Source organism: Eubalaena glacialis, chromosome 9, assembly GCF_028564815.1.
Source record: "Eubalaena glacialis isolate mEubGla1 chromosome 9, mEubGla1.1.hap2.+ XY, whole genome shotgun sequence".
Classification (NCBI taxonomy): domain Eukaryota; kingdom Metazoa; phylum Chordata; class Mammalia; order Artiodactyla; family Balaenidae; genus Eubalaena; species Eubalaena glacialis.
Window position 1 is genome coordinate 51374421 of NC_083724.1, and position 26841 is coordinate 51401261.

A 26841-nucleotide genomic window follows, 5' to 3' on the forward strand; every position below is an offset into this window, starting at 1 on the left:
GCACTGATAGCTACGTGCACTGATCCTATAATTTATGTCTACTAAACACTGTTATTTTCCTTCTCTGGGCATTAGGCAACTCAGGAAATGGTTCCAGAAAATTTCAACACTACTGGTACTCATGATTATTAATATTATTAATACTGTTTATCTTTTTAATGGCCCGTCTTCTATACTCGTGTGTCCGATCTGAGATAAGAATGTATTTATAGGATTGCAGCCAAATGCAGCCCTGAATGCTTTCTTTTTTTTTTTAAATAAATTTTATTTATTTACTTATTTATTTTTGTCTGCGTTGGGTCTTCGTTGCTGTGTGCGGGCTTCTCACTGCTGTGGCTTCTCTTGTTGCAGAGCACGGGCTCTAGGAACGCGGGCTTCAGTAGTTGTGGCACGCGGGCTCTAGAGCGCAGGCTCAGTAGTTATGGCACAGGGTCTTAGCTGCTCCGCGGCATGTGGGATCTTCCCGGACTAGGGCTGGAACCCGTGTCCCCTGCACTGGCAGGCGGATTCTTAACCACTGCGCCACCAGAGAAGCCCCCCTGAATGCTTTCTGCTGGTAGTCTCCGCCTTCCCAATATTGACCTCGCTTCCCAAAGCCCCTAGGAAACTCCTCTCCTTTTCAAGTTGCCCTGGGGATTATTCTTCTTTTGGGTCTCCTTGTCAATGGCACCCCTAGAGCCAGGCAGTGAACGTGTCCCCCTGCCCAGCCTCCCACCTCTCCGACTCTCTGGGTCCCGGCGCCAGTCCTGGGGACAGTGAGGAAGAGATGAGGGGTGAGGCAGGGGTTGTTAATAATCCCTGCTTCCAACTTCCTCCCTCCCTTCCCAGCCCAGGCTACTTCCTTCCACCTGAGTTGGCTACTTCTCCAGGAAATAATTGCCCTTTTCAGGCTTCTCTAGGAGCAGAAAGAAAGGTCTGGATTCTCCTCCTTTTCAGAATCCACCCTATTCTATGGTTTTCCAAATAACTGCTCTTAGCATCTCTAAAGCCCTTAATTTCTCTCCCTCTGCTCTCAGATTGCAGTTTATGTAAGACTCCCCCTGGGGAGTTGGTCAGAGATGCAGATCTCAGCTCTGCCCCTGGAGTTTGTCCAGGAGTTTGCTTAGTGAACAGAACTCTCCCTGGGAGTCAGATGATTTTACCTTTTTGTATGGCTTGCACTTTTTACCTTGAGCTTGGGGTAGTTTGGGCAAAAGTTTTGTAAACATTGGTGAAAAATCCTGGGGGAGGAAAGAACAGCCAGACCAGAGCTGGAGTTCTTCTACAGAGTCACATAGTGTCGTGAACCACAAAGATGAGACCAGGTCAGTTGTGATGGGATGCAGGCTGAGCCCCATTTACATTCCAGTGAGTGTCTGGAAAGGTGTCTACTGTGAAGTTTTTATGGCATCCTGCAGTCTTTCAACTTTCCCCTTACTAATTCTTTCTAAAAGCTCTGCAAGACCCCACCTACCAGAGTTGCTCTGGCTTTTCCCACCATGGGCCTACAGAGACAGGAAATCCGCACCGGAAGCAACGTCAGGGCATATAGCAGGGTAGAGCCCCCTAACCATCCAGAGAGATCCAACCCAGAGCAGGAGGCAAGGTTCACATTTCTGATTCCTGCTTCCTCCCCCCCAGGGTTGGGCACATCTCAGTTAGGAGAAAGGAGTCAGGTCCCATTATCTTGTGGATAACACACGCTGAGGGCAGATGAATGAAAAGGCTCTTCACTTTCTCCCCTCCTCCATCCCCCTGTGCCCTATAAATGTGTCCTTTGGGGTTTCAAAGGACTGGCTGTCGGATCTCGAAGAAGCAGGACCCTGCAGGTGACATACCACAAAACTGAATGAAAGGACAAAAGGCCTTTAAAAGGGGAAGAAAAAATAGGAAGCCCAAATGGGGAGAGGGTTCTTGGACGGCGGCTAGGAGACGCTGTGAGAGGCCTTTGAGGGTCTAAAATTGGAGTCTCACAGCAATTCCAGAAATTCAGAAAACCTGGGTGGGACTGCGGATCTCTAGTGGGATAGGATGGTGAAGTGATTCCCAAACTTAAAAAATCTCAAGATCTCTTATACTCTTAAAAGTTATAGAGACAGAGCACAGAGAACTTTTAGGACACTACTCTGTATGATACAGTTATGGGTTGGAGGGGGGGAAGACTTTCCTTCTATCATCCTATGTTCAAGAGCTGGGCCTATGAAATAAACTGACAACAGGCAGATTAACAGGAGAAAAGTATACAAATGTATTAATTTTTAATATCATATGCACGGGGACATCACAGGAAGAAAAGAGAATACCCCAAAAAGCAGTGATATTTGAGAGTTGTTATAACATCTTTATTGGGGGCATGTAGGCTGTTTAGAGAAAAGTAAATAATTTTTAGAAAAGATGAATGGGCCCTTAGAAGAATAGATGCGAGGTATGAAAATGTAGGGGAGCAAAATTTGCCACCCCAAATATGTCTCTTTGGCATGGGCATTATTTCAAGCTGAAAACAAACATGGCCCCAAAACCTCAGGAAGAATATTTGACATTTCCCCCTAACTGCCTAAAATAATTGATACAGAGAGCCTGTTTCAGGAAAGGAACTATCACCGCAGATAATATAGTATTATATGAATCAGGCGTGGTAGACAAAGAGGAACTTAGCAGTTGGTGCTGAAAATCCCCTCTGTCTCATTGTCTGTGCTTGGCCCCCAGCAAACACTTGTTTACCAAACACTGGCTTTTCCATCTCCATGTGAATTGTCTTCCTCCCCTCTGAAGTCCCAAAACACTACCACCAACATCCTTTGTGTCTTTAGCTAAAGATGGTACTTTAAGGGGAGGGTTTTGGCCATTTTGGCAAGTTACACGGTTTTCCTGGGTGTCTCCCATGTGCAGACGTTATTAAACTTTTGTTTGATTTTTCCCCTGTTAACCTGTCTCCTGTCAATTTAATTCTTAGAGCAGCCAGAAGAAACTAGATGGAAAAAATTTCCTTCCCAGCAATAGTTTGTGACAAAATTTGTCTGAGTGTGATAAAATCCAATCTTCCCTGGCTGTGAAACTACCTGGGAGGGGATTTATGACAAGTGAATTCCTTTTGCCTCCAAAGGAGGTGACAGATAAGGGGAGTTCAGAGAAAGCCTCTCCCTGCATTTGCTGTTTTTCCAAGTACCTTCAGCTCAAAATAGTCAGTATGCCAAAGCAGCATATTTTAGGTTATGTCTTCAATTTCTTCAGTATAATAATTGATACATGTCATTATACATTTTGTCCAAAAAACTAGAATGTACACCACCAAGACAGTGAACTAATGTAAACTATGCACTTTGGGTGATTATGATGTGTCAATGTAGGTTCATCAATTATAGCAAATGTACCAGTCTCTGGGGGATATTGATAATAGGGGAGGCTGTGCATGTGTGACGTCAGGGGGCCTATGGGAAATCTCTACTTTCTGCTCAATTTGGCTGTAAAACTAAAACTGCTCTAGGGACTTCCCTGGTGGCACAGTGGATAAGACTCTGTGCTCCCAATGCAGGGGACCCAGGTAAGTCTATTAACAAAAAAAGTTATCAAGGATTCCAAAGAGCTTTTTTTGTGTGTACTATATCTATTCATTTTTGCCATATTTAAATTTAAAAAAAAAAATTTATATATACATTTATTTATTTTTGGCTGCGTTGGGTCTTCATTGCTGCGCCGCGGGCTTTCTTTAGTTGCAGTGAGTGGGGGCTACTCTTTGTTGCGGTGCGCGGGCTTCTCATTGCGGTGCCCTCTCCTGTTGCGAAGCACCGGCTCCAGGCACACAGGCTTCAGTAGTTGTGGCTCTCGGGCTCTAGAGTGCACGCTCAGCAGTTGTGGCACATGGGCTCAGTTGCTCTGCGGCATGTGGGATCTTCCCGGACCAGGGCTCGAACCTGTGTTCCCTGCATTGGCAGGCAGATTCTTAACCACTGTGTCACCAGGGAAGCCCCATATTTAAAATTAAAACTGAGAAATTTTTATGTACTTACTAATTTAATATTGAAAATATTTATTCATTAATTTAGAAATAACAATAATAAGCTCATGACCTATTAATGTTAATGACACAGTTTATGGTAAATAACTATATATTCAGCTGTTTGCATCCACGGGTCCAGCATCCGTGCATCCATGGGTCCAGCATCCGTGCGTTCAGCCGACTGTGAATAGAAAATATTCTTCCCTGGGGAATTCCCTGGCGGTCTAGTGGTTAGGATTCTGCACTTCCACTGCAGGGGGCATGGGTTCAATCCCTGGTCAGAGAACTAAGATGCCTCATACTGTATGGCTTGGCAAGAAAAAAAAAATCCCCCCCCCAAATTCCAGAAATTTCTAAGAAACAAAACTTGAATTTACTGGGAGCTGGCAACTATTTACATAGCATTTACATTGTATTAGGTATTATAAGTAATCTAGAGGTGATTTATAGTATATAGGAGAATGTGCTTAGGTTTTATGCAAACACTCCCGCCTACCTTTTTTTTTTTTTTTTGGCAGCGTGCAGCTTGCAGGATCTTAGTTCCCCCACCAGGGATTGACTGTTTTTTCTCCATTGTATATTCTTGCCTCCATTGTCATAGATTAATTGACCATAGGAGCATGGGCTTATTTCTGGGCTCTCTATTCTGTTTCATTGATCTATGGGTCTGTTTTTTGTGCCAGTACCATACTATTTTGATTACTATAGTTTTATAGTATAGTCTGAAGTCACGAGTGTGATACCTCCAGCTTTGTTCTTTTTTCTCAAGATTGCTTTGGCTATTTGGGGTCTTTTGTGGTTACATATAAATTCTAAGATTATTTGTTCTATTTCTGTGAAAAATGTCATGGGTATTTTGATAGGGAGTGCATTAAATCTGTAGATTGCTTTAGGTAGTATGTACATTAAAAAAATATTCTTCCAATTCATGAACATGGAACATCTTTCCATTTCTTTGTATCATCTTCAATTTCCCTCATCAGTGTTTTACAGTTTTCAGAGTATAGATCTTTCACCTCCTTGGTTAAATTTATTCCTAAGTATTTTATTCCTTTCAATACAATTGTAAATGGGATTGTTTTCTTGAATTCTCCTTCTGACAGTTCATTATTAGTGTATAGAAAAGCTACAGATTTCTGTACATTAATCTTGTATCCTATGACTTTACTGAAGTTGTTTATTAGTTCTAATAGTTTTTTGGTGGCAACTTTAGGGTTTTATATATAGTATCATGTCATTTGCATAGTGACAGTTTTACTTCTTCCCTTGCAATTTGATGCCTTTTATTTTTTCTTATCTGATTACTTTGGCTAGGACTTGCAATACTATGTTAAATAGAAGTGGTGAGAGTGGGCATCCTTGTCTTATTCCTGATTTTAGAGGAAATGCTTTCAGCTTTTCACTGAGTATGATGTTAGCTGTGGGTTTGTCATTAATGGCCTTTATCATGTTGAGATATGTTCCCAGTACCAACTTTGATGAGAGTTTTTATCATGAATGGATGTTGAATTTTGTCAAATGCTTTTTCTGCATTTATTGAGATGACCATGTGATTTTTATCCTTCCTTTGTTAAAGTGGTATATCACATTGATTGATTTGTGGATATTGAACCACCCTGCATCCCTGGAAATCTCACTTGATCATGGTCTATGATCCTTTTTATGTATTGTTTGCTAATATTGTGTTGAGTATTTTTGCATCTATATTCATCGGAGATACTGGCTTGTACTTTTTTTTTTTTTTTTAGTGTCTTTTTCTGGTTTTGGTATCAGGGTAATGGTGACCTTGTAGGATGAATTTGGGATTGTGCCCTCCTCTTCAATTTTTGGAACGGTTTGAGAAGGATAGGCATTAGCTCTTCTTTATATGTTTGGTAAATTCCTTGTGAAGCCATCAAGTCCTGAACTTTTGTATGCTTGGAATTTTATTTTTTTTTTTACAAATTCAATTTCACTACTAGTGATCAGTTTGTTCAGATTGTCTATTACTTCATGATTCAGTCTTAAAGGCTGTATTTTTAAATTTTTATTTATTTTTTCTTATCTTTGGCTGTGTCGGGTGTTAGTTGCGGCATGCGGGATCTTTCATTGCAGTGCGTGGGCTCTTCGTTGTGGTGCACGGGCTTCTCTCTAGCTGTGGCGTGCAGATTTTCTCTCTCTAGTTGTGGCACGCAGGCTCCAGGGCGCGTGGGCTCTGTAGTTTGCAGCATGTGGGCTCTAGTTGAGGCACGTGAGCTCAGTAGTTGTGGCATGTGAGCTTAGTTGCCCCGCGACATGTGGGATCTTAGTTCCCTGACCAGGGATGGAACCCGCATCCCCTGCATTGTAAGGCAGATTCTTTACCACTGGACCACCAGGGAAGTCCCAAAGGCTGTACTTTTCTAAATATTTGTCCATTTCTTCTAGATTGTCCAATTTATTGGCATACAACTATTTGTAGTATTCTCTTATGATTTTTTATATCTCTGTGATATCTTGTCTTTTTAAAAATTTCTCCTCTTTAATTTTTTATTTTGTTTATTTGGGTCTTCTGTCTTTTTTTCTTGATAAGCATAGCTAAAGGCTTATCAATTTTGTTTATCTTTTCAAAAACCCAGCTCTTGGTTTCACTGATTTTTTTTTTTTAATAAATTTATTTATTTATTCATTTATTTTTGGCTGCGTTGGGTCTTCATTGCTGCACATGGGCTTTCTCTAGTTGTGGTGAGCAGGGGCTGCTCTTCGTTGTGGTGCACGGGCTTCTTATTGTGGTGGCTTCTCTTGTTGCAGAGCATGGGCTCTAGGTGCGTGGGCTTTAGTAGGTGTGTGAGCTTTAGTAGGTGTGGCACGCAGACTCAGTAGTTGTGGCTCGCGGGCTCTAGAGTGCAGGCTCAGTAGTTGTGGCACACGGGCTTAGTTGCTCCACGGCATGTGGGATCTTCCCAGACCAGGGCTTAAACCTGTGTTCCCTGCATTGGCAGGCGGATTCTTAGCCACTGCACCACCAGGGAGGCCCCATTGATCTTTTCTAATGTTTTTTGATCTCTATTTTATTTATTTTCTCTCTGATCTTTATTATTTCCTTCTTTCTGCTGACTTTCAGATTTGTTTGTTCTTCTCTTTCTAATTCCTTTAGATAGTAGGTTAGGCTGCTTTTTGATATTTTTCTTGTTTCTTGATGTAGGCCTGTATAGCTATAAATGTCCCTCTTAGAACTGCTTTTGCTGCATCCCATAGATTTTGGAAAGTTGTGTTTTTATTTTCATTTGTCTCAAGGTATTTTCAGATTTCCTATGTAATTTCTTCATTGACTCATTGATTTTTTTAGTATCATGTTGTTTAGTCTCCATGTGTTTGTGTTTTTCCCACTTTTCTTCCTGTAATTGATTTCTAGTTTCATACTATTGTGGTCAGAAAAATTTCTTGATATAATTTCTATCCTCTTAAATTTGTTCAGACTTGTTTTGTGATGTAGCATATGATCTATCCTGGAGAATGTTCCTTGTGCATTTGAAAAGAATGTATTCTGCTGTTTTTTGGAAGATATCTATTAAGTTCAGCTGGTCTAATGAGGCATTTAAAATGACTGTTTCTTTATTGTTTTACTGTCTGGTTTATTTGTCCATTGATGTAAGTGGGGTATTAAAATCCCCTACTATTATTGTATTATTGTCAATCTCTTCTATTATGTTTGTTAATACTTGCTTTATATATTTAGGTGCTCCTATATTAGGTACACATATGTTAACAAGCATTATATCCTCTTCTTGTATGGACCCCTTTATCATTATATAATGCCTTTCTTTGTTACTTGTTATAGACTTTATTTTAAAGTCTATTTTGTCTGATATGAGTATTGCTACCCCTGCTTTCTTGTCATTTTCATTTGCATGAAATATCTTTTTCCATCCTCTTACTTTCAGTCTCTTGGTGTCTTTAGCTCTGAAGTGAATCTCTTGTAAGCAGCAAATAGATGAGTCATGTTTTTTTATCCAATCAGCCACTCTATGTCTTTTGATTGGAGCATTTAGTCCATTAACATTAAAGAGATTATTGATAGGTATTTACTTATTGCCATTTTGTTACTTGTTTTCTGGTTCTTTTTATAGTTCTTCTCTGTCCTTTTCTTCTTTTAGTTTCTTCCCTTGTGGCTTGATTATTTGCTGCAGTGGTATGCTCTCTAGTTTTTGTATATCTATTGTAGGTTTTTGATCATTGGTTACCATATGGTTTGTATATGTTGACCTATAACTTTGCCTACTTGTTTTAAACTGGTAATTTAAGTTCAAACACATCCTAAAAGATCTACCTTTTTTTACTCCCCTCTGCCACATTTTGTGTTTTTGCTGTCATATTTTACATCTTTATATTATCCTTTCACTGTTTATTGTAGTTATAGTTGATTTTACAATTTTTTTGTCTTTTAGTCTTTGTAATAGCTTATTTAAGTGGTTGATCTACAGACTTACTGTATATGTGCCTTTACTAGTGAGATTTTTCCTTTCCTATAGACTCTCACTCTTGTTATAGCCTTTTCTTTTCCACTTACAGAAGACCCTTTAACATTTCTTTTAGGGTAGGTTTAGTATTGATGAAATCTTTTCATTTTTGCTTGTCTGAGAAGTTCTTTATTTCTCCTTTAATTCTAAATAATTATCTTGCTGTGTAGAGTGTCCTAGGTTGCAGAATTTCCCCATACAGCACTTTAAATAAATCATGCCACTCCCTTCTGGCCTGCAAAGTTTCTGCAGACAAATCAGTTAATAGCCTTGTGGGAATTTCCTTGTATATGAGTCTTTGTTTTTCTCTTGTTGCCTTTAGAATTTTTCTCTTTATCCTCAACTTTTGCCATTTTAACTATGATATGTTTTTGTGTGGGTCTGTTTGGGTTCATCTTGTTTGGGACCCTCTGTGCTTCCTGTACATGGATATCTTCTTCAGGTTCAGGAAGTTTTCAGCCATAATTTCATCAAATACATTTTTGATCCTTTTCTCTGGGTCTTCTCCTTCTGTGATCTATAATGTGAATGTTGGTATGCTTCATGTTGTCCCAGAGGTCCCTTAAACTATTCTCATTTTAAAAAATTTGTGGGTTTTTTTTTTGTTCTGATTGGATTATTTCCATTATTCTATCTTCCAGATCACTTATACATTCTTCTGTATCACCTAGCCTCCTATTAATTTCTTCTAGTGTGTTTTTCATTTCAGTTATTGTATTCTTCAGTTTTGACTGGTTCTTTTTTTTTTTTTTTTTTTTTCATTTTCTAGTTCCTTGTTAGCATTCTCACTGTGTTCATCTATTCTTTTCCCTAATACAGTTAGCATTCTTATTACTAATGCTTTGAACTCTTATCTGGTAAATTATTTATTTCTGTTTCACTAATTGTTCTTTCAGAGATTTTCTCTTGTTCCTTCATTTGAAAAAAATTCCTCTGTTTTTTCATTTTGCCTAATTTCTCTATGAAATCAGGTGAAATAGTTACCTATTTAGTTCTTGAAGGGATGTTCTTGTGTGGGAGTGTCCCTGTACAGTCTGTGAGTGCCCAGTGGCTTTGGTGGTAGAGCTTGATCTGATGTGAGAATGAGTCATGTCTTCCCCACAGAGTGTGCCGGCAACTCTCATCTTGGTAGGAAGTGAGGCTGGAGATGGAGGGGCTAGAGCCAGAGCCAGGTGTGTGGGGCTTCTACTCCGCTCAGTGGCCAGCACCACCCTATTGGGGGCAGGGGTGGGTCACAAGTTACTGGAGCAAAAGCTCTGAGGGCTGGGTCTGAGCTGGTTCCATTCCCTCTTAATGTGCACTGCCCAGTACTGGCACCCTCACTCCAGAAGGGAGCAGTGCTGGAGCAAGTGGGGCTTGAGCGGGCACTTGGCATGGGTAGGGGAGCGGGCTGTGGTGGTCCTAGCCCCAGTCAGTGCCCTGGACCTCTCCTGATTTGCTGCCTCTGTAATGCCAGCAATGGCTCCCCTTGGCTGCTGCCCTCAGGCTAGTGTTGAGCTGTGCTATGGAGCAATAGGGGCTGGAGTGGGTGCTCAGCTCAGGCTGGTGCACATGCTGGGGTGGTCATGGGAAAACGGCCAGAGTCCCTGGTAGTTTCAATCTGCTTCCTCTGCCTTGTGTTGGGAGTGAGCAAATGTGTGTGTGCTCTTCATGAGCAGAGTCCAGGTTTCTTACAGCCCTCCTGTTAGTCCCATTGGTTTTCCAACCAGCTACGGGGATTTGCCTTCCCTGTGTTGGACCCCAGGCCTAGGGCACTCAATATGTGGCTCGAGCTACTTGTTTCCTAGGGAGGATCTCCGAGACTGTGTATTCACCCTCCTCCTCTGTGTCCCCTCCCAGGGGTGCATGTCCTGACCTTATCACTTCTCTTCCCTTCCTACCCAATTCTGTGTGAATCTTTCTTATAGCCCTGGTTGTACAAGAGTCTTTCTGACCATCTTCAGTTTGTTTTCAGTGAGAATGCTCTGTATGTAGATGTATTTTTGATGTATAGGAGGTGAGCTCCATGTCCTCCTACTCCCCTCCTCGGAAATTTACATTTATAAAGGAAATTTCCATTTGTAGAGCTATCTCCCTCCCCTTTGCCAGGAAGAGGAGGACTCTTAACAGTTCTTACCAATGGAGAGGGCAGCAACTTAAATCTGCATAACAAACATTACTAAACAACCCTTGTTTATCATACTTCTCCTGGTCACTTTCCCATTACTTCCCTAACATGCTCAAAAGCCACCCAAAACCCTTTTGCCTTTGTTTAACCTAAGTTGGTATATTAAGCCCAAATTCCAACCACCCATTTGCGTTACTCAATACTGAGTACTCAATACCTGTGAATCCATGTGCAATGCACATGTTAATAAACTTCTGTTTGTTTTTCTCCGCTTAATTTGTCTCTTGCCAGTCTAATTTATAGCCCCCCAGCTGAACAATCTAAAATGGGTAGAGGAAAAGGATTTTTCCCCTCCTCTACACCCTCAATTGACACCCCCCCAACCATTTTTCTGTAAAATTTATATTTCTTATTAACACTTCAGGAGCTGTGTTTATTTGAACTTTACTTGGGCTGTACTGGTAAACACATAATTACAACACATTTATTTGACATTTATGGAGCTCTGATTGTATGCAAGGAACTGTGCTAGATGCTGGAGCTACAGCAGTAAATGGGGGAGATGAAGTTCTGTCCTCATGGAGTGTATAGTCCAGGAGAAGTGAAAAATTCTAGACTAGTGAATTCCCATTGCCATCAGTGCTGGGAAGGAGAAACATGAGGTGCTATGAGATTATGGAACAATCATGGGTGTCCAGGTAAAGCGTCTGAGTGCAGGAGGGGTCAGCAAGGTTGTGCCGAGAACATTTTTCAGGTAAAATGAATGCCCCAGGCAGAAAAGTGGGTAATAAGGACAAAAATGGATTCAATGCTGGCCAAGTCTCAGAACCATGGGAAACATCGTAGCGTCTTTAGGGAGCTGGGGATTTGGACTTGTAGCCAAATGTTGAGAGTGAAGGGTGAGAAAAGCTTAATTATACTGTGGTGTCAGTGTAGGGTTAGGTCAGGGAAGTTCACTTTTTTTTTTTTTTTTTTTTTAAATAAATTTATTTATTTTTGGCTGTGTTGGGTCTTCGTTTCTGTGTGAGGGCTTTCTCTAGTTGCGGCGAGCGGGGGCCACTCTTCATCGCGGTGCACGGGCCTCTCACTATCGCGGCCTCTCTTGTTGCGGAGCACAGACTCCAGACGTGCAGGCTCAGTAGTTGTGGCTCACGGGCCTGTTGCTCCGCGGCATGTGGGATCCTCCCAGACCAGGGCTCGAACCCGTGTCCCCTGCATCGGCAGGCAGATTCTCAACCACTGCGCCACCAGGGAAGCCCGGGAAGTTCACTTTTTATGCTATGATACTTGGACTTGGTCTTGTCTGACCTGGTCCTGCTAAGGTTTTATAGAGGTAAAGATCATATTTATACTTTTGGAAGCTCACTCTGGAGGCAGCATGGGTGATGAGCTAAAAGAAAGGGAGGGAGGTGGAAGCAAGAAAGCTTCTGCAATAATACAGGTAAGAAATGATGTAGACCTGAATTGGGGGTGGGTAGGAGGGCAGATTTTAGGAATGTTTGGTGAAGCATTTGAGGAGAACTGCTGATAAACTGGCAAAATGAATTCCAGCTGGATCAGGTGGATATGCTGTGAACAGTTTGCACAGCTGTAGGTGGCACCATTCACATCACTTTGTGGTTGTTATAATCTTCATAAATAGTAATGCTGAGAGTTGTGCAGTGCACAGCCTGGGCAGCCTTACACAGCAACCCTGACTCTAAATTCATTTACTTCTATTACTTTTGAACCTTGGAGATTTTAAACTTTTCTTTCTCTTCTGGTTTTATTTCATTCACTTTCTTTTGGAAAAATCTCAGCATTGAAGGAAGGGGTAGGAAGTTAATGTAACTGGGCAGTGGCACTCTTTTATCTTTCTATATAATTTAACTACTTTTCCACTTAACATGGCAGAAATTGGAGCTAAAAACTTTCGGGTCAAGATGTGGCATTCCCAATGCTCCCAGATATCACAGAAACACAAGTGGAAATAGAGGCTTGTCTTGCACTAATATTTCTAACTGGATAGAGCCTCAATGGGCCTGACTTTTCTTTTTAGAGCAGAAGAAAGTCTTTGCGAGCCAATTTTCCTGTTGGGTACAGGTGTTTTCCTCAACAGTTTAAATAAGTCTTCAGTAGACAGCTCAAAAAATCTGTTCTGGTTTATTGGCTTAAACTCTCTGGTTCTGGATTATTCTCTCTCTTATATAAGAATAGAAACATTCTATTTTTTTTTTTAATTGCTGAAAGTTTGTACCCTTTTACCAATATCACGCCATTTCTCCTACCCCGCAGTCCCTGGCAACCACTTTTCTACTGTTTCTATGAGTTTGACTTTTTAAAAAAAACTTATGTATTCATTTATTTATTTTTAGATTTCACATATAAGTGATACCATGCAGTATTTGTCTTTCTCTGTATGGCTTATTTTACTTAGTGTAATGCCCTCCAGGTTTATCCATATTGTTGAAAATGACAAGATTTTCTTCTTTTCTTAAGGCTGATAAATATTTCATTATATCTATATCTAAGTAAAGATATAGCTATAGATATATCTCACATTTTCTTTATCCATTCATCCATCAACAGACCCTGAGGTTGTTTCTGTATCTTGGCTACTGTAAATAATGCTGCAATGAGTATAAAGGGCATATATTTCTTTGAGATAATAGTTTTGTTTCCTTTGGATATATTCCCAAAAGTAGGATTGCTGGATCATATGGTAATTCTATTTTTAATTTCTTGAGGCACCTCCGTACTGTTTTCCATGGTGACTGTACCAGTTTACAATCTCACCAGTAGTGTACAAGGAATTCCTTTTCTTGACATACTCACCAGCATTTGTTATCTCTTGTCTTTCTTATGAGAGCCCTTCTAACAGGTGTGATATGATAGCTCATTGTGGTTTTAATGTTCATTTTTATGATGATTAGTATGTTGAGCACCATTTCATGGACCTTGTGGTCATTTTCATGCCTTCTTTGGAAAAATGTCTACTTAAGTCCTGTGCCAATTTTTAATTGCATTATTTACTTTTTGCTATTGAGTTGTATGAGTTCCTTGTATATTTTAGATATGAACCCCTTATCAGATAAGTGGTTTGCAAATATTTTCTTCTCCTTTGCTGTGTAGAAGCTTTTTAGTTTGATGTGGTCCCATTTGTTTTTTACTTCTGTTACCTTTTCTTTTAGTGTGAAATCCAAAAGAATCATCACTAAGACTAATGTCAAGGAGCTTACTGCCTATGTTTTCTTCTAGGAGTCTTATAGTTTGAGGTCTTAGGTTCAGTTATTTAATCCATTTTGAGTTGTTTTTGTGTGGTGTAAGACTTTCATTCTTTTTTTGGTGTATGGTGTACACTTTCATTCTTCTGCATGTGGCTGTCCAGTTTTTGCAATACCATTTATTTAAGAGACTATCCTTTTCCTATTGTATATTCTTGGCTCCTTAGTTGTAAATTAATTGGCCAAATATGTGGTGGTTTATTTCTGGGCTCTCAATTCTGTTCCATTGATCTATGTGTCTCTGTTACGTCAATACCATACTGTTTTGATTGCTTTGTAGTACAGTTTGAAATTAGGAAGTGTTATGCCTCTTGCTTTGTTCTTCTTTCTCAAGATTGCTTTGGCTATTCAGGGTCTTTTGTAGTTCCACACAAATTTTAGGATTGTTTATTCTATTTCTGTGAAAAACGCCATTGGAATTTTTATAGGAATTGCATTGAACCTGTAGGTCACTTTGAGTACTGTAGACATTTTAACAATATTAATTCATCCAATCCATGAACATAAAATACCTTTTCATGTATGTGTATTTTCTTCCATTTCTTTCATCAGTGTCTAAAAGTTTTCAGTATACAGATCATTCACCTTCTTGATTCAGTTTATTCCTAAGCATTTTATTTCTTTTTGATGCAGTTGTAAATGGGATTGCTTTCTTAATTTCTCTTTGATTGTTCATTGTTGGTGTTTAGAAACACAACTTTTTTGATTTTTTCATATTGATTTTGTATCCTGCAGCTTTACTGAAATGGTTTATTAGTTCTAACAGTTTTTTGGTGGAGTCTTTAGGGTTTTGTATCTATAATGTCATGCCATCTGCAAATAGTGACAGCTTTACTTCTTCCTTTCTGATTCCGATGCCTTTTCTTTTTTTCTTGCCTAATTGCTCTGGCTAGGACTTCTAATATTATGTTGAATAAAAGTGGAGAGAGTGGGCATCCTTGTCTTGCTCCTGATCTTAGAGGAAAAGCTCTTAGCGTTTCACTCTTAAATATGTTAGCTATGGGCTTGTCATATATGGCCTTTGTTATGTTGAGGTATATTCCCTCTATACCCAGTTTGTTGAGCACTGAAACATTTTATCTTAGATAATACATCCAGAGAAAATGAACCAGGTGAGCTCAGATTGTTTCTGTAGCAAACATCAGGATATAAGTGAGCTCAGTTTTATAAATTCCCAGGGGCCACTAATTGGGATCTTTAAAATGTCATGGTTAATTAAGTCAAGCCAAGGATCTGAAGCCATTTCTTACTCTAATAGTATACACAGAAATAGTATACACAGAAAGACAGTCATGAAGTCATAGTTTTGAACAGCACGGTAAATTTATATGAAATTTCATACCTATGCCCCTCCTTCTTTTTCTGGTATGTAGCTGTTTTCATTTGCAAAAGATAAATCCATGCCAAGAATTCAACTGGACATGACCTAAAATTTCTTTAATCTTAGCATGTACCTTGGAGGTATGAAGTCCGCTTCCTTGGCAACCGTGTATAGCCAATCCACACAGACTTCACATGTATGAACAGGGGTCTTTCTTCAGAACTAGCAATGAGGTTTATTAGAATATCGAGTCAGGTATAGCTTGAGAAACCTATGATAAACCTATTATTTAATACAAACTGTCAAACATAAGGTTGGCTTATTAGTTTTAGAAGCTATGCAGAAGATGGAGTAAAATACAAGTACTGTAAGGGGCAAGAAAAATTGTTCCAGGGAATCAGAATCCATCACCAACATAACCAAAATAAGTGTTTTGACTAAGTTTGAGGTTGAGTAGAGGATGTCATAAATCATACTTCGGGGGAAAATCCCAAATCTGAATACGAAATTATGCTGCGCATGTGATAGTATTTGTCATGTGTTTGCTTTGCACATGGCCCAGGTGCCACAGGTTAGGTTCTCCATTCTACAGACAAGAAAACTGAGGCTAGTGTCAACAAACAAGTAAGTGGCAGAGTTTGGATCAAATTTTTAAAACTCTGATTAAAAAATAAAACCAAAAAACTCACGCTCTCTTTTACATACCCCAGTGCTTTTCTGTATCTTCACAAAGAGGTAAATAAATCATTCTGGATAGATTTATTTTCTAGTGGCAAAGGGTCTATCCACTCCGGAAGCGAAACATAATAGAACGCTTTCTAAAATTATGTAATATATTTTCTTGCCCCCTTAACATTATTATGCTAAATAATACTGAACATTTACAATGTTTTCCTGAGAATTCATCCTTAATACGGGTGATACCATAGGTGAGATGATGCTCCCAGGGTCCGAGGTATGGGGGGCACTGGCCACACACAGTGGTGCTTTTCCAGTTTGCTTGTCAGAGCATGATTTTTTTTTTTAATTTTATTATTAATTAATTAATTAATTAATTTATTTTTGGCTGTGTTGGGTCTTCATTTCTGTGCGAGGGCTTTCTCTAGTTGTGGCGAGCGGGGGCCACTCTTCATCGCGGTGCGCGGGCCTCTCACTGTCGCGGCCTCTCTTGTTGCGGAGCACAGGCTCCAGACGTGCAGGCTCAGTAGCTGTGGCTCACGGGCCCAGTTGCTCCGCGGCATGTGGGCTCTTCCCAGACCAGGGCTCGAACCCGTGTGCCCTGCATTGGCAGGCGGATTCTCAACCACTGCGCCACCAGGGAAGCCCAGAGCATGATTTTTATTCCTCCCCCAGCTGCTGTTCTTGTGCTTGCAGTCTTTTCGCTGCCTTAAATGGGAATCTCCCAGGGTCTCAGAATCTAAATAATTAAACCAGTTAGAATTGTACGTAAATAGAAGTAAACAGGCCTGAAAGGCTGCACAAGGAAAAGATTAAGAGCACAGTCCCTAATTTCCATTTGCATGTTACCACAGCCCAATTAAATACTTCTTTAAATTTTACGTTGTGTCCCAGATAGGAGAGCGCACCACTTAACTGAGTTCTAGGTAAATGAGGGACAACGAAACTTTCATTAGAAGCAAGAGATACATATACACACACACGATTTATTTTTTCACTGGTACTGACCTATCCCACTTAAAAATTTCCACTGGACTAAAAAATAATTTATTTTTGAAAAAGGACTATATTTTAAATACTCATTTAGCATTTGTTTATATTGTTCTATTGTTAAGAGTTTTTTCCACAGTGCAATGTGTTTTTGGTTTTCCTACTGCAAAAGCCTTTGTTATAGATTTGCATAGACTAGTCACTAATAAATCTTGCTTTAGTAAAGAAGTAGCAGAACAGGAGCCTAACTTTGGGCGAGTTTTAATGTTCCTGAGCCCTGGTTTCTTCATGTGTAAAATGCAGGTCAGTAACAATTCAAACGAGGTCATATGGTGTAGCAGGCTGTCTCAGTCCATCAGGGCTGCTGTAACAATACCAGAGACTGGATGGCTGATAAACAGAAATTTATTTCTCATAGCTCTGGAGGCTGGGAAGTCCAAGATCAAGGCCCCAGCAGACTGGGCATCTGGTGAAGGCCTGCTTGCTGGTTCATAGACAGCTGTCTTCTCGCTGTGTCCTCACATGGTGAAAGGGATGAGGGAGCTCTCTGGGGTCTCTCTTATAAGGGCACTAATCTCATTTATGAGGGCTGTGATTGGGGGTTAGGATCAACACCTTAACATTCAGCCTACAGCCCAGGCTTAGCACAGTAATAGCACAATAAAAGATGATTACTTGAACATGAATTCAACTGAAATTCAAGTAGAACAAAACCCAAAACCATATACTTACTCTGTAGCTTAAAAAAAACTGTTCACTCTCATCTCCTCTACAGAGGGAATTAAAGCTGGCCTGTTAAGTTGCCTGACAGAACCATTAAATGTCTAAATTGGGAATCGACTATATTCCATCCAGTTTAACCCTTTCTGCTAACACGGGGAAACAGAGGTCCAGGGAGTTCGAGAAACTTGCCCAGAGACAGACAACTACTTTTGGGCTGGGCCAAGTGTAAGACCAGGGTTCCTTTCATTAACACCAACATCTTTTCACTTATGTGGCCTTTCACAATTTACCAAGCACTTCCTCAGCTCCATGACCTCATTTATTATACTATATCCATGAGCTTACAGACATGGCTTTTGGGAGATTTTTTGCATCCTCAGACCAGTGTTGCAATAGCTTATTCTATACTGACCCTTAAATTTAAAAAATATATATGTACACACACATGTAAATGTGTGTGTACATATATATGCACATATGGAAGACACGGCACCACATCTCCCTGTGTTAACCCCATGCGGGCCATACCCTGGCAGTCACAAAGCACAAACAGAAAATGGTTTTCGGTTTCAGAATTCCCCGAGTTGCCACTGATGCTTCAATACTAAAGGGCTTAGAAGTGTTTACACTTTCAAGAGGAGTAGGAATGTTTTAGGCTTCCCTTTAATGAGTCTCATTTTGAGATAGGATGGCAAGGTTGGCCAGCCACTCTTCATGCAGTTTTTGTAGTAAGTCTTTCAGAGAATGAATGGTGAAGCCAATTCATTTCTCCTCTTGGAATTTGTGTTTCTTCTTTTTCTTTGTTGTGAGGTTATATATTAAAGGTATGGGCATACAGACATTATGAAAGATAAGGGCTATCACGTGAGGGAGGAAATCAGACAATAAATCCAAAGAAACCTACGGAAATTAAAAATCTGAACTCAGGGGCAGGGCAGGAGGCGACACGGTCTTTTCACAGAGCCGTTACACATAATGCAACTGTCCTCAAAAGCAGGAATGGAAAAGACTAGCCATTCAGCTGCAGAACGAAGCTGGGGTCTTGGCTTTAGAGCTTTCAATGTCTTTAGCGTTAGGCTGGGCAGCAAGTGCCTTTTCCCGAGTAGGCCAGAGAAGATAAGTCCAGTTTGGTTTTTAAGGCTTGAGTCAGCTCTGTGGCCAGCAGCTCGTGGAGGGACACACCGTCGTGGGAGTACACCCAGTTTCTCCCAGTCCAGTCGTAACGCTTGGGGCCACTGCAGGACAAAACACAGTCAGAGTAAGTCCACGGGAACAGCCCTTCAGAAGAAACTGTCACCAAGAAATTGACTGACTGCAGTGCAGATCTAGAAAGTAGTACTTAACGAGCCATGTATTTGACTTCTCGTCTTAGGGTCTATTTAATATAACTGAATCACTTTGCTGTACACCTGAAACTAACACAACACTGTAAATCAACTATACTCCAATTTAAAAAAAAGCAGCTACACAATTATCCTCTGGTACAATTCACAGAATACCTCTCAGGACCTGAAAACATTTCAACCCTATTGATGAGTCTCTGTGTATCACATTCTGATCTTTTGCTTTTCCTAACTCACATATGACACCTGAAATATCACAGCAGTGTCTTTTAGATGATGGCCATTCATGTACCACTGACATGATTTGTCCCTTACCTATATTATTATTATCATTTTAGTACATTCATAACACTGGGCAACCACTACCTCTATCTAGTTTCAAAACATTTTCATCACCCAAAGGAAATTCCATATCCATTAAGCAGTTACTCCCTATTCACTCCTCTCCCAGCCCCTGGCAATCATCTGTATTATTATTTTAAAAAATAGTTTTCTAAATTCAATTTTAAGTCCATGAAGGTGAGAGTTTGATGGGCTAGTTCATCCATCTCAAGCTCATCTAGTGAACACAAGCCGTACGTGCACTTCATGCTGGGCACGCTGTGTTTGTGTGGACCCAGGTGTGGCTAGGTTTCGCTGTGTCTTATTATTCCAGACGGACACGGCGTGTGCCCATTAATTCCACCTCCTCTCGGCCTAGTGGAGCGGGGGTGGGGGGGGAGTGGGGGGGGGAACGACGTGCTGAGGCAGGAGATAGATAGGCCTCAGGGTAAGCACCTGGAGTTCGTTCCCTGTGGACAGAAACTCCAAAATATCAATAGCAGGACAATCGAGAGAAGAGCTGAGCCCTGCCCAGATAAGAGATAAAAGGCCACATATCCCTCATTCTCAAAGTCAAGGAGACCTTCCCAACTACACATGCACAGAAAGGCTCCTTGCAAGTCAAAAGGGAGGGGGCGCCACCCCATAGTAAGTGATGTCAACTACCCATAGGCCTCTTCACTAGAATCCATCTTGGCTAAGAGATGCACACGTACACAGGGGAGAACCCTGAGATATACCAAATATGGACTCAGAACCAGGCAAAGCAAGACGATCGGTTAAAGGAAACCTGGAAGAAATGCCCCATAAAAGTGATTCAAACTACCACAAGGGCACGACTCTCTCTCTGAGCCCGCAAGTGTGTCTATCCACACGTACTGTACTCTTTTTCCTCCTAATAAACACTTTACTTGCTTCACTACTTTCCGTCTCTATGTGGAAATTCATTTCTACACAGCTGATGGGCCAGGGCCTTGTCATTAGCCACTGGTCCCTGGTGGTCTGGTGGCTAGGATTCAGCTCTCTCACTGCCACTGCCTGACCTCAATCTCTGGCCGGGAACCGAAATCCTGCTTCAAGCCGCTGCAGGCCGAGGCCACCCGAGATCAGTGCCAGCAGCTAATGGTGCTACATGATGACGCCTTGATGGACAAAGGAGCAGAGGATGCTGAGAGCCCACGGGAAGGAAGGGGCCCCTGAGTCCACCTGCACACTCAGGGGAGCTTTTCCGAAGTCCAAGACCGGGACGGGTTTGCCAGGGACGAGGAAAGCTTAGAAGGGAAGCATCTTTGGGGGGTTAGGAAAACATCAAGGATTTCTGTATTATCAACCAAAGGCTGGGGTTTGAACACTTACTTAACAATGGGGATAATGATAATAGGGACGAACCAAAAGCACTGGACTTTTGTTTAATATGCACAAATAGCTGAACACGTAAAGGCATAATAACCTGGGCCAAATCCAGAGAACGCTCCCTTGGCTCTGGACTCCGATTTGCTGCCGGGATGCCAGGCAAGCGTGAGAACCTCCAGGCCCCTCCACGCTGCCTCGGACGTCCAGCTGTCCACCCAGACTTCTCCTTGATTCCACCCTACAATCTCCTCAAGCAAGGTGATGGGGTAAGGCCACTGTTTCCTCTGACCTGAAACGCTGTCAATTAAAAAGCCCCCCAAATATCAGAAATGCAGCCCTAGGAAGGATTATTTTGGACCAACGTGAAAAATTGAGTGGAAAATAAATTTTTTTTTTTTTTTGAGGAACATAGTATCCGTGACAGTAAATGGCTGCTCGGCAGATTTTCTTTCCAGATTCCCATCATGAATTACAGATTTTAAAAAAACAACAAAACTTGGAATTTCTCGGAATTTCTTATTATCCAGAAGTAGATTTTTCTAAACATGCCTGCGGTAGGATCCTATTGCTGGTAGGTGTGTCCAAATGCTATAAGGACTTTTTCTGTCTCAAGATACAACACGAGGGAATTCTGCTAGTGGAGCCATCACAGCTGGTTCTGGTGCCCTGCCTGCTATTTACAAAGCCACTGATTCCCAAAGCTGATGGCTGGATTTGAGCTGATCCAGCCAGCTTCTCTCATACTGGTTCCTCTGAAGATGAAGGACAAGACTGCAGCCCTTGTGCATGGCCACAGTTAGGGTCAGGGCAACTGTTTGAGGCCAAAGAGAACAGGCTAATTGGCCCTCCCAGGGTAACCCCCCAACCCCTGCCAAACTTCAAGTAAACTACCTGGATCTAAAAGCAAGACCATCTGTGAATAAGGGCCTCTCTAGATATGACAGTGATTCCTTGGAGTTGTTTTTCTTGAATTATAACATACTTCCTAGATGAGGCTGGGATGAAGGAGGCCTAATGCTTTATTTATTTTGAATGAAGAATCACACATTACAGCACCATAAACAGTATAATATTAACTACCTAAAAGTGATGTCAACACTGGGGCAGGAGAAGAGTTAAATACTTTTTTTTTAAATGCAAAAACCGTGAGGCTTTCAAAGACTTCCATGCTGGTTATATCTGGGCCTTTCCCAATTCACAGTCAGCGCGTTCTCTTTGGAAGTGCTAATGAGTGACCAGGAAGGCCGGTCTGAGAGCTTTTTGTGGGCGTCTCTTTTACTGTCTTACAACCACTTCAACAGCAGCCAGAGGGATGAGGGACCCTCTCTCCCTGCATGTTCTCAGGCCTTGAGACGCAGTACAGACTGTCTCCAATACAATCTTTTATTCCGCTAGATTGAAAGCACATCAATGGAAAAGGCAGGAGGGATGAAAAGCCGTAGAAGGGCTGTTTAAAACACCCTCCCACCTCCACAGAGTACACAGCCCAATTCTGCAAATGGAATTAAACTGACTTTTAACTGAGATGCTCAAAATGAACCAGAGGCCAAACTTTGAAGACAAAGTGCAACTTGTTCAGATGCTGTAAAAGCAAAAGTGGCTTTTTCAAAGGCACGGCAATGATTTAGTAGAGAAAAACTGTCAAGGTGGGCTCCGAAAATTTTTCACTTTGCATGTTGTTAACGTCCCACTATCTGCTTTTAGAACCACATAATCACCAGACGGAAGTGATAGAACCACAGTAAACTTTCCTACTGAGCATGAGACGTGCTGTAAAACATCAGGAAAGGTTCACTTACACAGCTGCTAACACATGAGGGTGACACTTCTTAAATGGTCCACAAAGTCTCGTTTTGAACAAGCTAAACAATGAGAGATTTTGACTTCTGAACGTACCTGGATGGTGAAGACAACCAGATTTGCTTGTTTGGGGTCTGCTTGTTGATCACATACGTTCCTAGATCTCCACCCAGTTTAATTGTTAAAACACCACTCTGGTGCATCAGATGGAAAAAGCATGAAGAAAATAAAACAAGACAAAGTTACCACTGTGTCATAATTGCCTCCTATCTTGTTATATCTCAACACTTTGAATTTATACAGGTACACAACATACACCATAAAGAACTGTCTTTAATTTAGTGTTTGGAATTAGGAGGTAACGCAGAAAGAGCGCTGCTCTCAGAATCAGACTATGATTAATCACAATGACACTTAAATCTCACAGTGCTTTTCCTCGTTTCCTATGAGGTGGGCAAGGTGAGAATATCCTTAGTCCCCTCTTGAGGAGAGGAAACAGGAGCTCGGAGTGTTAAGTGACTAGTCAGAGGTATTGCAGCTGGTAAATGAAAGGATCCGCATCCTTATTGCTGCCTTGGTTCCTCAAATACCGGCCAGAACATATTAGAGACATTAAAAAATGGAGACACCAACTCTACCGACGTCCCAGTCAGCACAAACATCGGGCAGGCCAAGTTCACGACCGAAGAAAGGAAAAAAGGCAAGAGAGAAGGAAATAATCAAACCACCTGCTTTGCTGGTCTCAGAAGAGCAGTAGCCTGAGCTCTGCCAGCAGAAGGCTGACACTCCAGACTAGGGGTCTTATTCCCAGACCCTTCCCACCCAGCTCACAAGCTTCTCAGATACCCCTCTCCAGCTTTATTTTCCTCTACAGGAGCCTTGAATTCGTCAAAAGACCGGCTGGTCCACCTTTGCCCAATAAATGCTCATTTAAATTTGAAAACCCTCTTTCAACAAAGGAGCCCTTTACTCCCAAGGCCTGAGGTCTCTCTAGAATGCGCAGGATATTAAGGAAACAGCTACACGGCTGAGCTGGTGAACGGGGAGCCTCGCTGCTCCCCATCCCCTGCACAGCCCGCAGACAGGCAGCCTTTCTCTGTGCCTTTCAGAGCCCCTGCCCACCAAGGGGCCCCCCAGTGGTTCTTAGAAAAAGTTTTGTGTTAGGTTTGCAAACACAAAGAGCTGTTGAAAAGGTGGAGGGAATTCCCTGGTGGTCCAGTGGTTAGGACTCCGTGCTTCCACTGCAGGTCGCCCGGGTTCCATCGCTCGCCCGGTCGGGGAACTAGGATCCCACAAGCAGTATGGAAAAAAATAAACAACAAACAAACAAAACATGGTGGAGAAAGTGTCAATAATAATATAACTGATAGGCATGGGATGGGGAGGACACTATTGGGTTATTTTTTAAATAATTTTTTTTCTGATTAAAAAAGAAACGTAGCAAAATTATAGAGGCATTGGGAATACAGGTGGTATAAATAAAATGCAAACATCAATAAAAACAGCATCTACTATTTTTCAGTACCTACTCTGTGCCAGGCACTGTGCTTTGCACTTTGTGTAAAACTGCTTCCTCTGTGACCATAACCATCGGAGGTAGGACTCTTTATGCCAATTTATAGATGAGGACAACAGAGGGACAGGGTAATAAAGAAAACTTAGTAACGGGCAGGGCTGATCTTAAATTCAGGTCTGCTCGGGTCCATAAGATGCTGTTCTTTCCATAACACGAGGTGCTCTCTCAATCTCATTAATCAGCGATCTGAGCTGTTCACGCCCAGGTATCGGCTGCCAGTTTTTAAATGCAGGGCTAGGATCACAGAATACATAAGTTTTCTTTTTAAAACATTTTTTTCTTGAAACCCACGTGTACTATTTTGTTAGGACTACCTTTCCTTTATTTAAAAATTTCTTACAACTGTATAATTTAGTAGTTTTTAGCATTCCACAAAGTATTTTCATAAAGTGTGCAAACATCCCCACTGTCTAATTCCAGAATATTTCCGTCACCCCCAAAAGAAACCCTGTACCTATCAGCAGTCACTCCTTCCCCCCTCCAAATATAGTTTATGGCTTATTTTTCCATACGATATGAGGCCCAGAGAATCAAGACATAATTTCTTCTAATCTGACCTATCTGTGGCCCTTAAATGCTCCAATGTGCATTGACCCTACACCTGGGAGGTGCGTGATGCAGCGGAAAAGGCAGGGGGCCAGGTCTAGGGACGTGTGTTAAGCCCCATCAGCTGTGTCGTCTCCTTGGGACAATATCTGCTCTGCCTCCTTCAGAGACAGTGCGAGGGCGAGGGGCTGATGGGTGAGCTGAGGTGCTTCTGGGAAGGTTACCCTGACGCCCCTCAGCTGGGACCATGACCCGTGCATGTCCCCACAGCTTCTGTGCTTTCCTCACTGCGTCTGAGCTGCTAGCTTGTTTGCTGGTCACCTGCCCCTTCACTCCACTACTATAAGCACCTTGAGAGCAGATCTGTCTTTTCATCCTAGCATTTTCAGTATTTGTACGAAATATCACTGAATTAAAAAAAAATTGTGGATGAGTGAACAGAGTGGCTGATAACCAGGCACTGTGATAACACACACATACCATATGAAGGGCAAGGTTATGCAAGGCAACGCTCAACCATGCCCCCTCTTGTTCGTGGTGTGTAATTAGACGTTTTTCCCCACAGAGCCAGAAGCTGTTTCCAAAGGAAAGTGGCAAGAGAAGGGAAACTAGCTGTCTTGCTGGTTCCCCAGGAGTTCTTAAAGCTTTTGCAACTGTCTTCAAGTAGACCAAATAAAGAGAGTTTTTTGTCCATTAGTGTTATTCCTTAAGGGGCAATCTGAGTGTCTACTTTGAGAGAGTGGGTAGACTTTAATGCAGGGCAGTGCGGGAGAGAGAGGCAATACTTAGCAGCTGCTGAGACCCAGGCACTGACCAGTTGGAATAGACCCTGGCCACAGCTGGTGAGGCTTGATTCCCGACAGGCAGTATCAGTGGAAGCAAAAATAGCAAGGCTCAGGCTCTGTTGTCCCCAGCTCATTTGCAGAAACAGACACATATGGGAATGGCATGTTGAGTCAGGGGATTTCACATATATGCATGTGGCTTCCCACACTCCTAAAACAGATGCTGACTTCCCCTTAAGGAATAAGAATAATGAATATAAAGCACTTTTACCTACATTGTTTCACTGAATCCTAAGATACACCCGGGGAAGTAGAGGTTACTGTCACCTCTCCTTTACAGCTGAAGGACATGCCCTCACAGATATTTCACTGAAGCGCTCTCGGAAAGAAAATACAAATGCAGGATGCTAGACCAGGCCCTCTGTCACCATATCCAATAAAGTGCTAACTCTGAGCAGGGGTGTGTGACCTAGGACCCAGAGGTGGTCTTCAGGGGTCTGCATATAGCTCTGGAAGCTGATATGTACTCATAGATATGCAGGGATGTTTTTCTTGGGAGAGCAGTCAGATTCTCACAGGGTGTCCTGATCGCCAAATGGTTAAGAAACCTCTGCTCTATGGCAATAATATGCAGACAACTCAGTGAACGAAGGAATGGCGGCAAGCAAATTCTCATTAAAGTGTCTAAGAGGCCAGGGCTCCGCCTGGAAAAAAAACGAAGGCAGTTTGGAGGTAACTCTCTAAATAGTGTGGTGCTTCTCACGGTCTCCAGCGTCAAGTGTAGCCGACTCCGTGGTTGCCTAGTGACGGGAGGGGCTTTGGCTCTGGTAGGCAGTTCCCTCTGATAACCATTACCAGTGAGGAGTGAGGCCTGGACCCAGACACTGACATCCACCGTGACCCGCCCCACTTGACGGACAACACAGTAGCCAAGAAGCTGCTCACGTCTCCCAGTCCCCAGGAGGAAACTGAAGAAACGTGTCCTGGGTGTATCTAGAGTATTGCTTTCATTTGCCTATTTGGCCAGTAGCAAGTGGATAAAACAGCACTCAGTGCTGAGTGGCATCAATGAAAGCATGTTCTGGAAAAGTAGGTGGGCCTCATTTCACTTACACAGTGAATCGACATTTATTAAGTCCCCGCTAAGTACTTAGCAATGTTCCAGGCATTGGGAGACCAGGAATGGGCAGTGTTCCAGCTGTCAAGCTCAGTGTAGCCATGGGAGCTGATGTGTAAAGAGACAGTTACAACACGGGGTGATCAGTGTTCCGTGCAGGCATCCTCAGAGTGCTGGGCAAGGAGGGTAGGGTGGTGTCTGCCTGGAGCATCTAGGAGGGCTGCAGAGAGGAGGTGACATCCAACTGGACCCTGAGGGCACGGAAAGACTGCACTCCAACCAAGCTCAAGTAATGGTGTTACAGGTGTTCTACTGTCTATAATGTAATTTCAACTGATTTATCTTATATGTGAAATACATAAGTTTGCTAGCACCTGAAGGACTCTAATCAGGAATTCACACCCGAGGGTAGACAGCATTTCAAAGTACTTAGAAGTCCAAACTACAGAGGGAGCTATTATATG

General features: G+C 42.0%; 1 protein-coding gene and 1 long non-coding RNA gene across 4 annotated transcripts in view; one reads left to right on the top strand and one right to left on the bottom strand.

Annotated features, from left to right (window-relative positions):
• Window positions 1–26841, top strand: part of LOC133097916 (uncharacterized) — a 117535-nt gene that overhangs the window by 22213 nt on the left and 68481 nt on the right. The gene's annotated exons all lie outside the window — the stretch shown is intronic.
• The window catches only part of PIP5K1B (phosphatidylinositol-4-phosphate 5-kinase type 1 beta), a 571896-nt gene continuing 561837 nt past the window's right edge, over window positions 16783–26841 (bottom strand). For all 3 annotated transcript variants that reach the window (XM_061200361.1, XM_061200362.1, XM_061200360.1), the window contains 2 exons: window positions 22450–22547; window positions 16783–18771 (listed from right to left, as the gene is read on the bottom strand). In XM_061200361.1, the coding sequence (XP_061056344.1) occupies window positions 18609–18771; window positions 22450–22547 (261 nt within the window). In that variant the 3' untranslated portion in view covers window positions 16783–18608. The remainder of the gene's footprint in view (window positions 18772–22449; window positions 22548–26841) is intronic.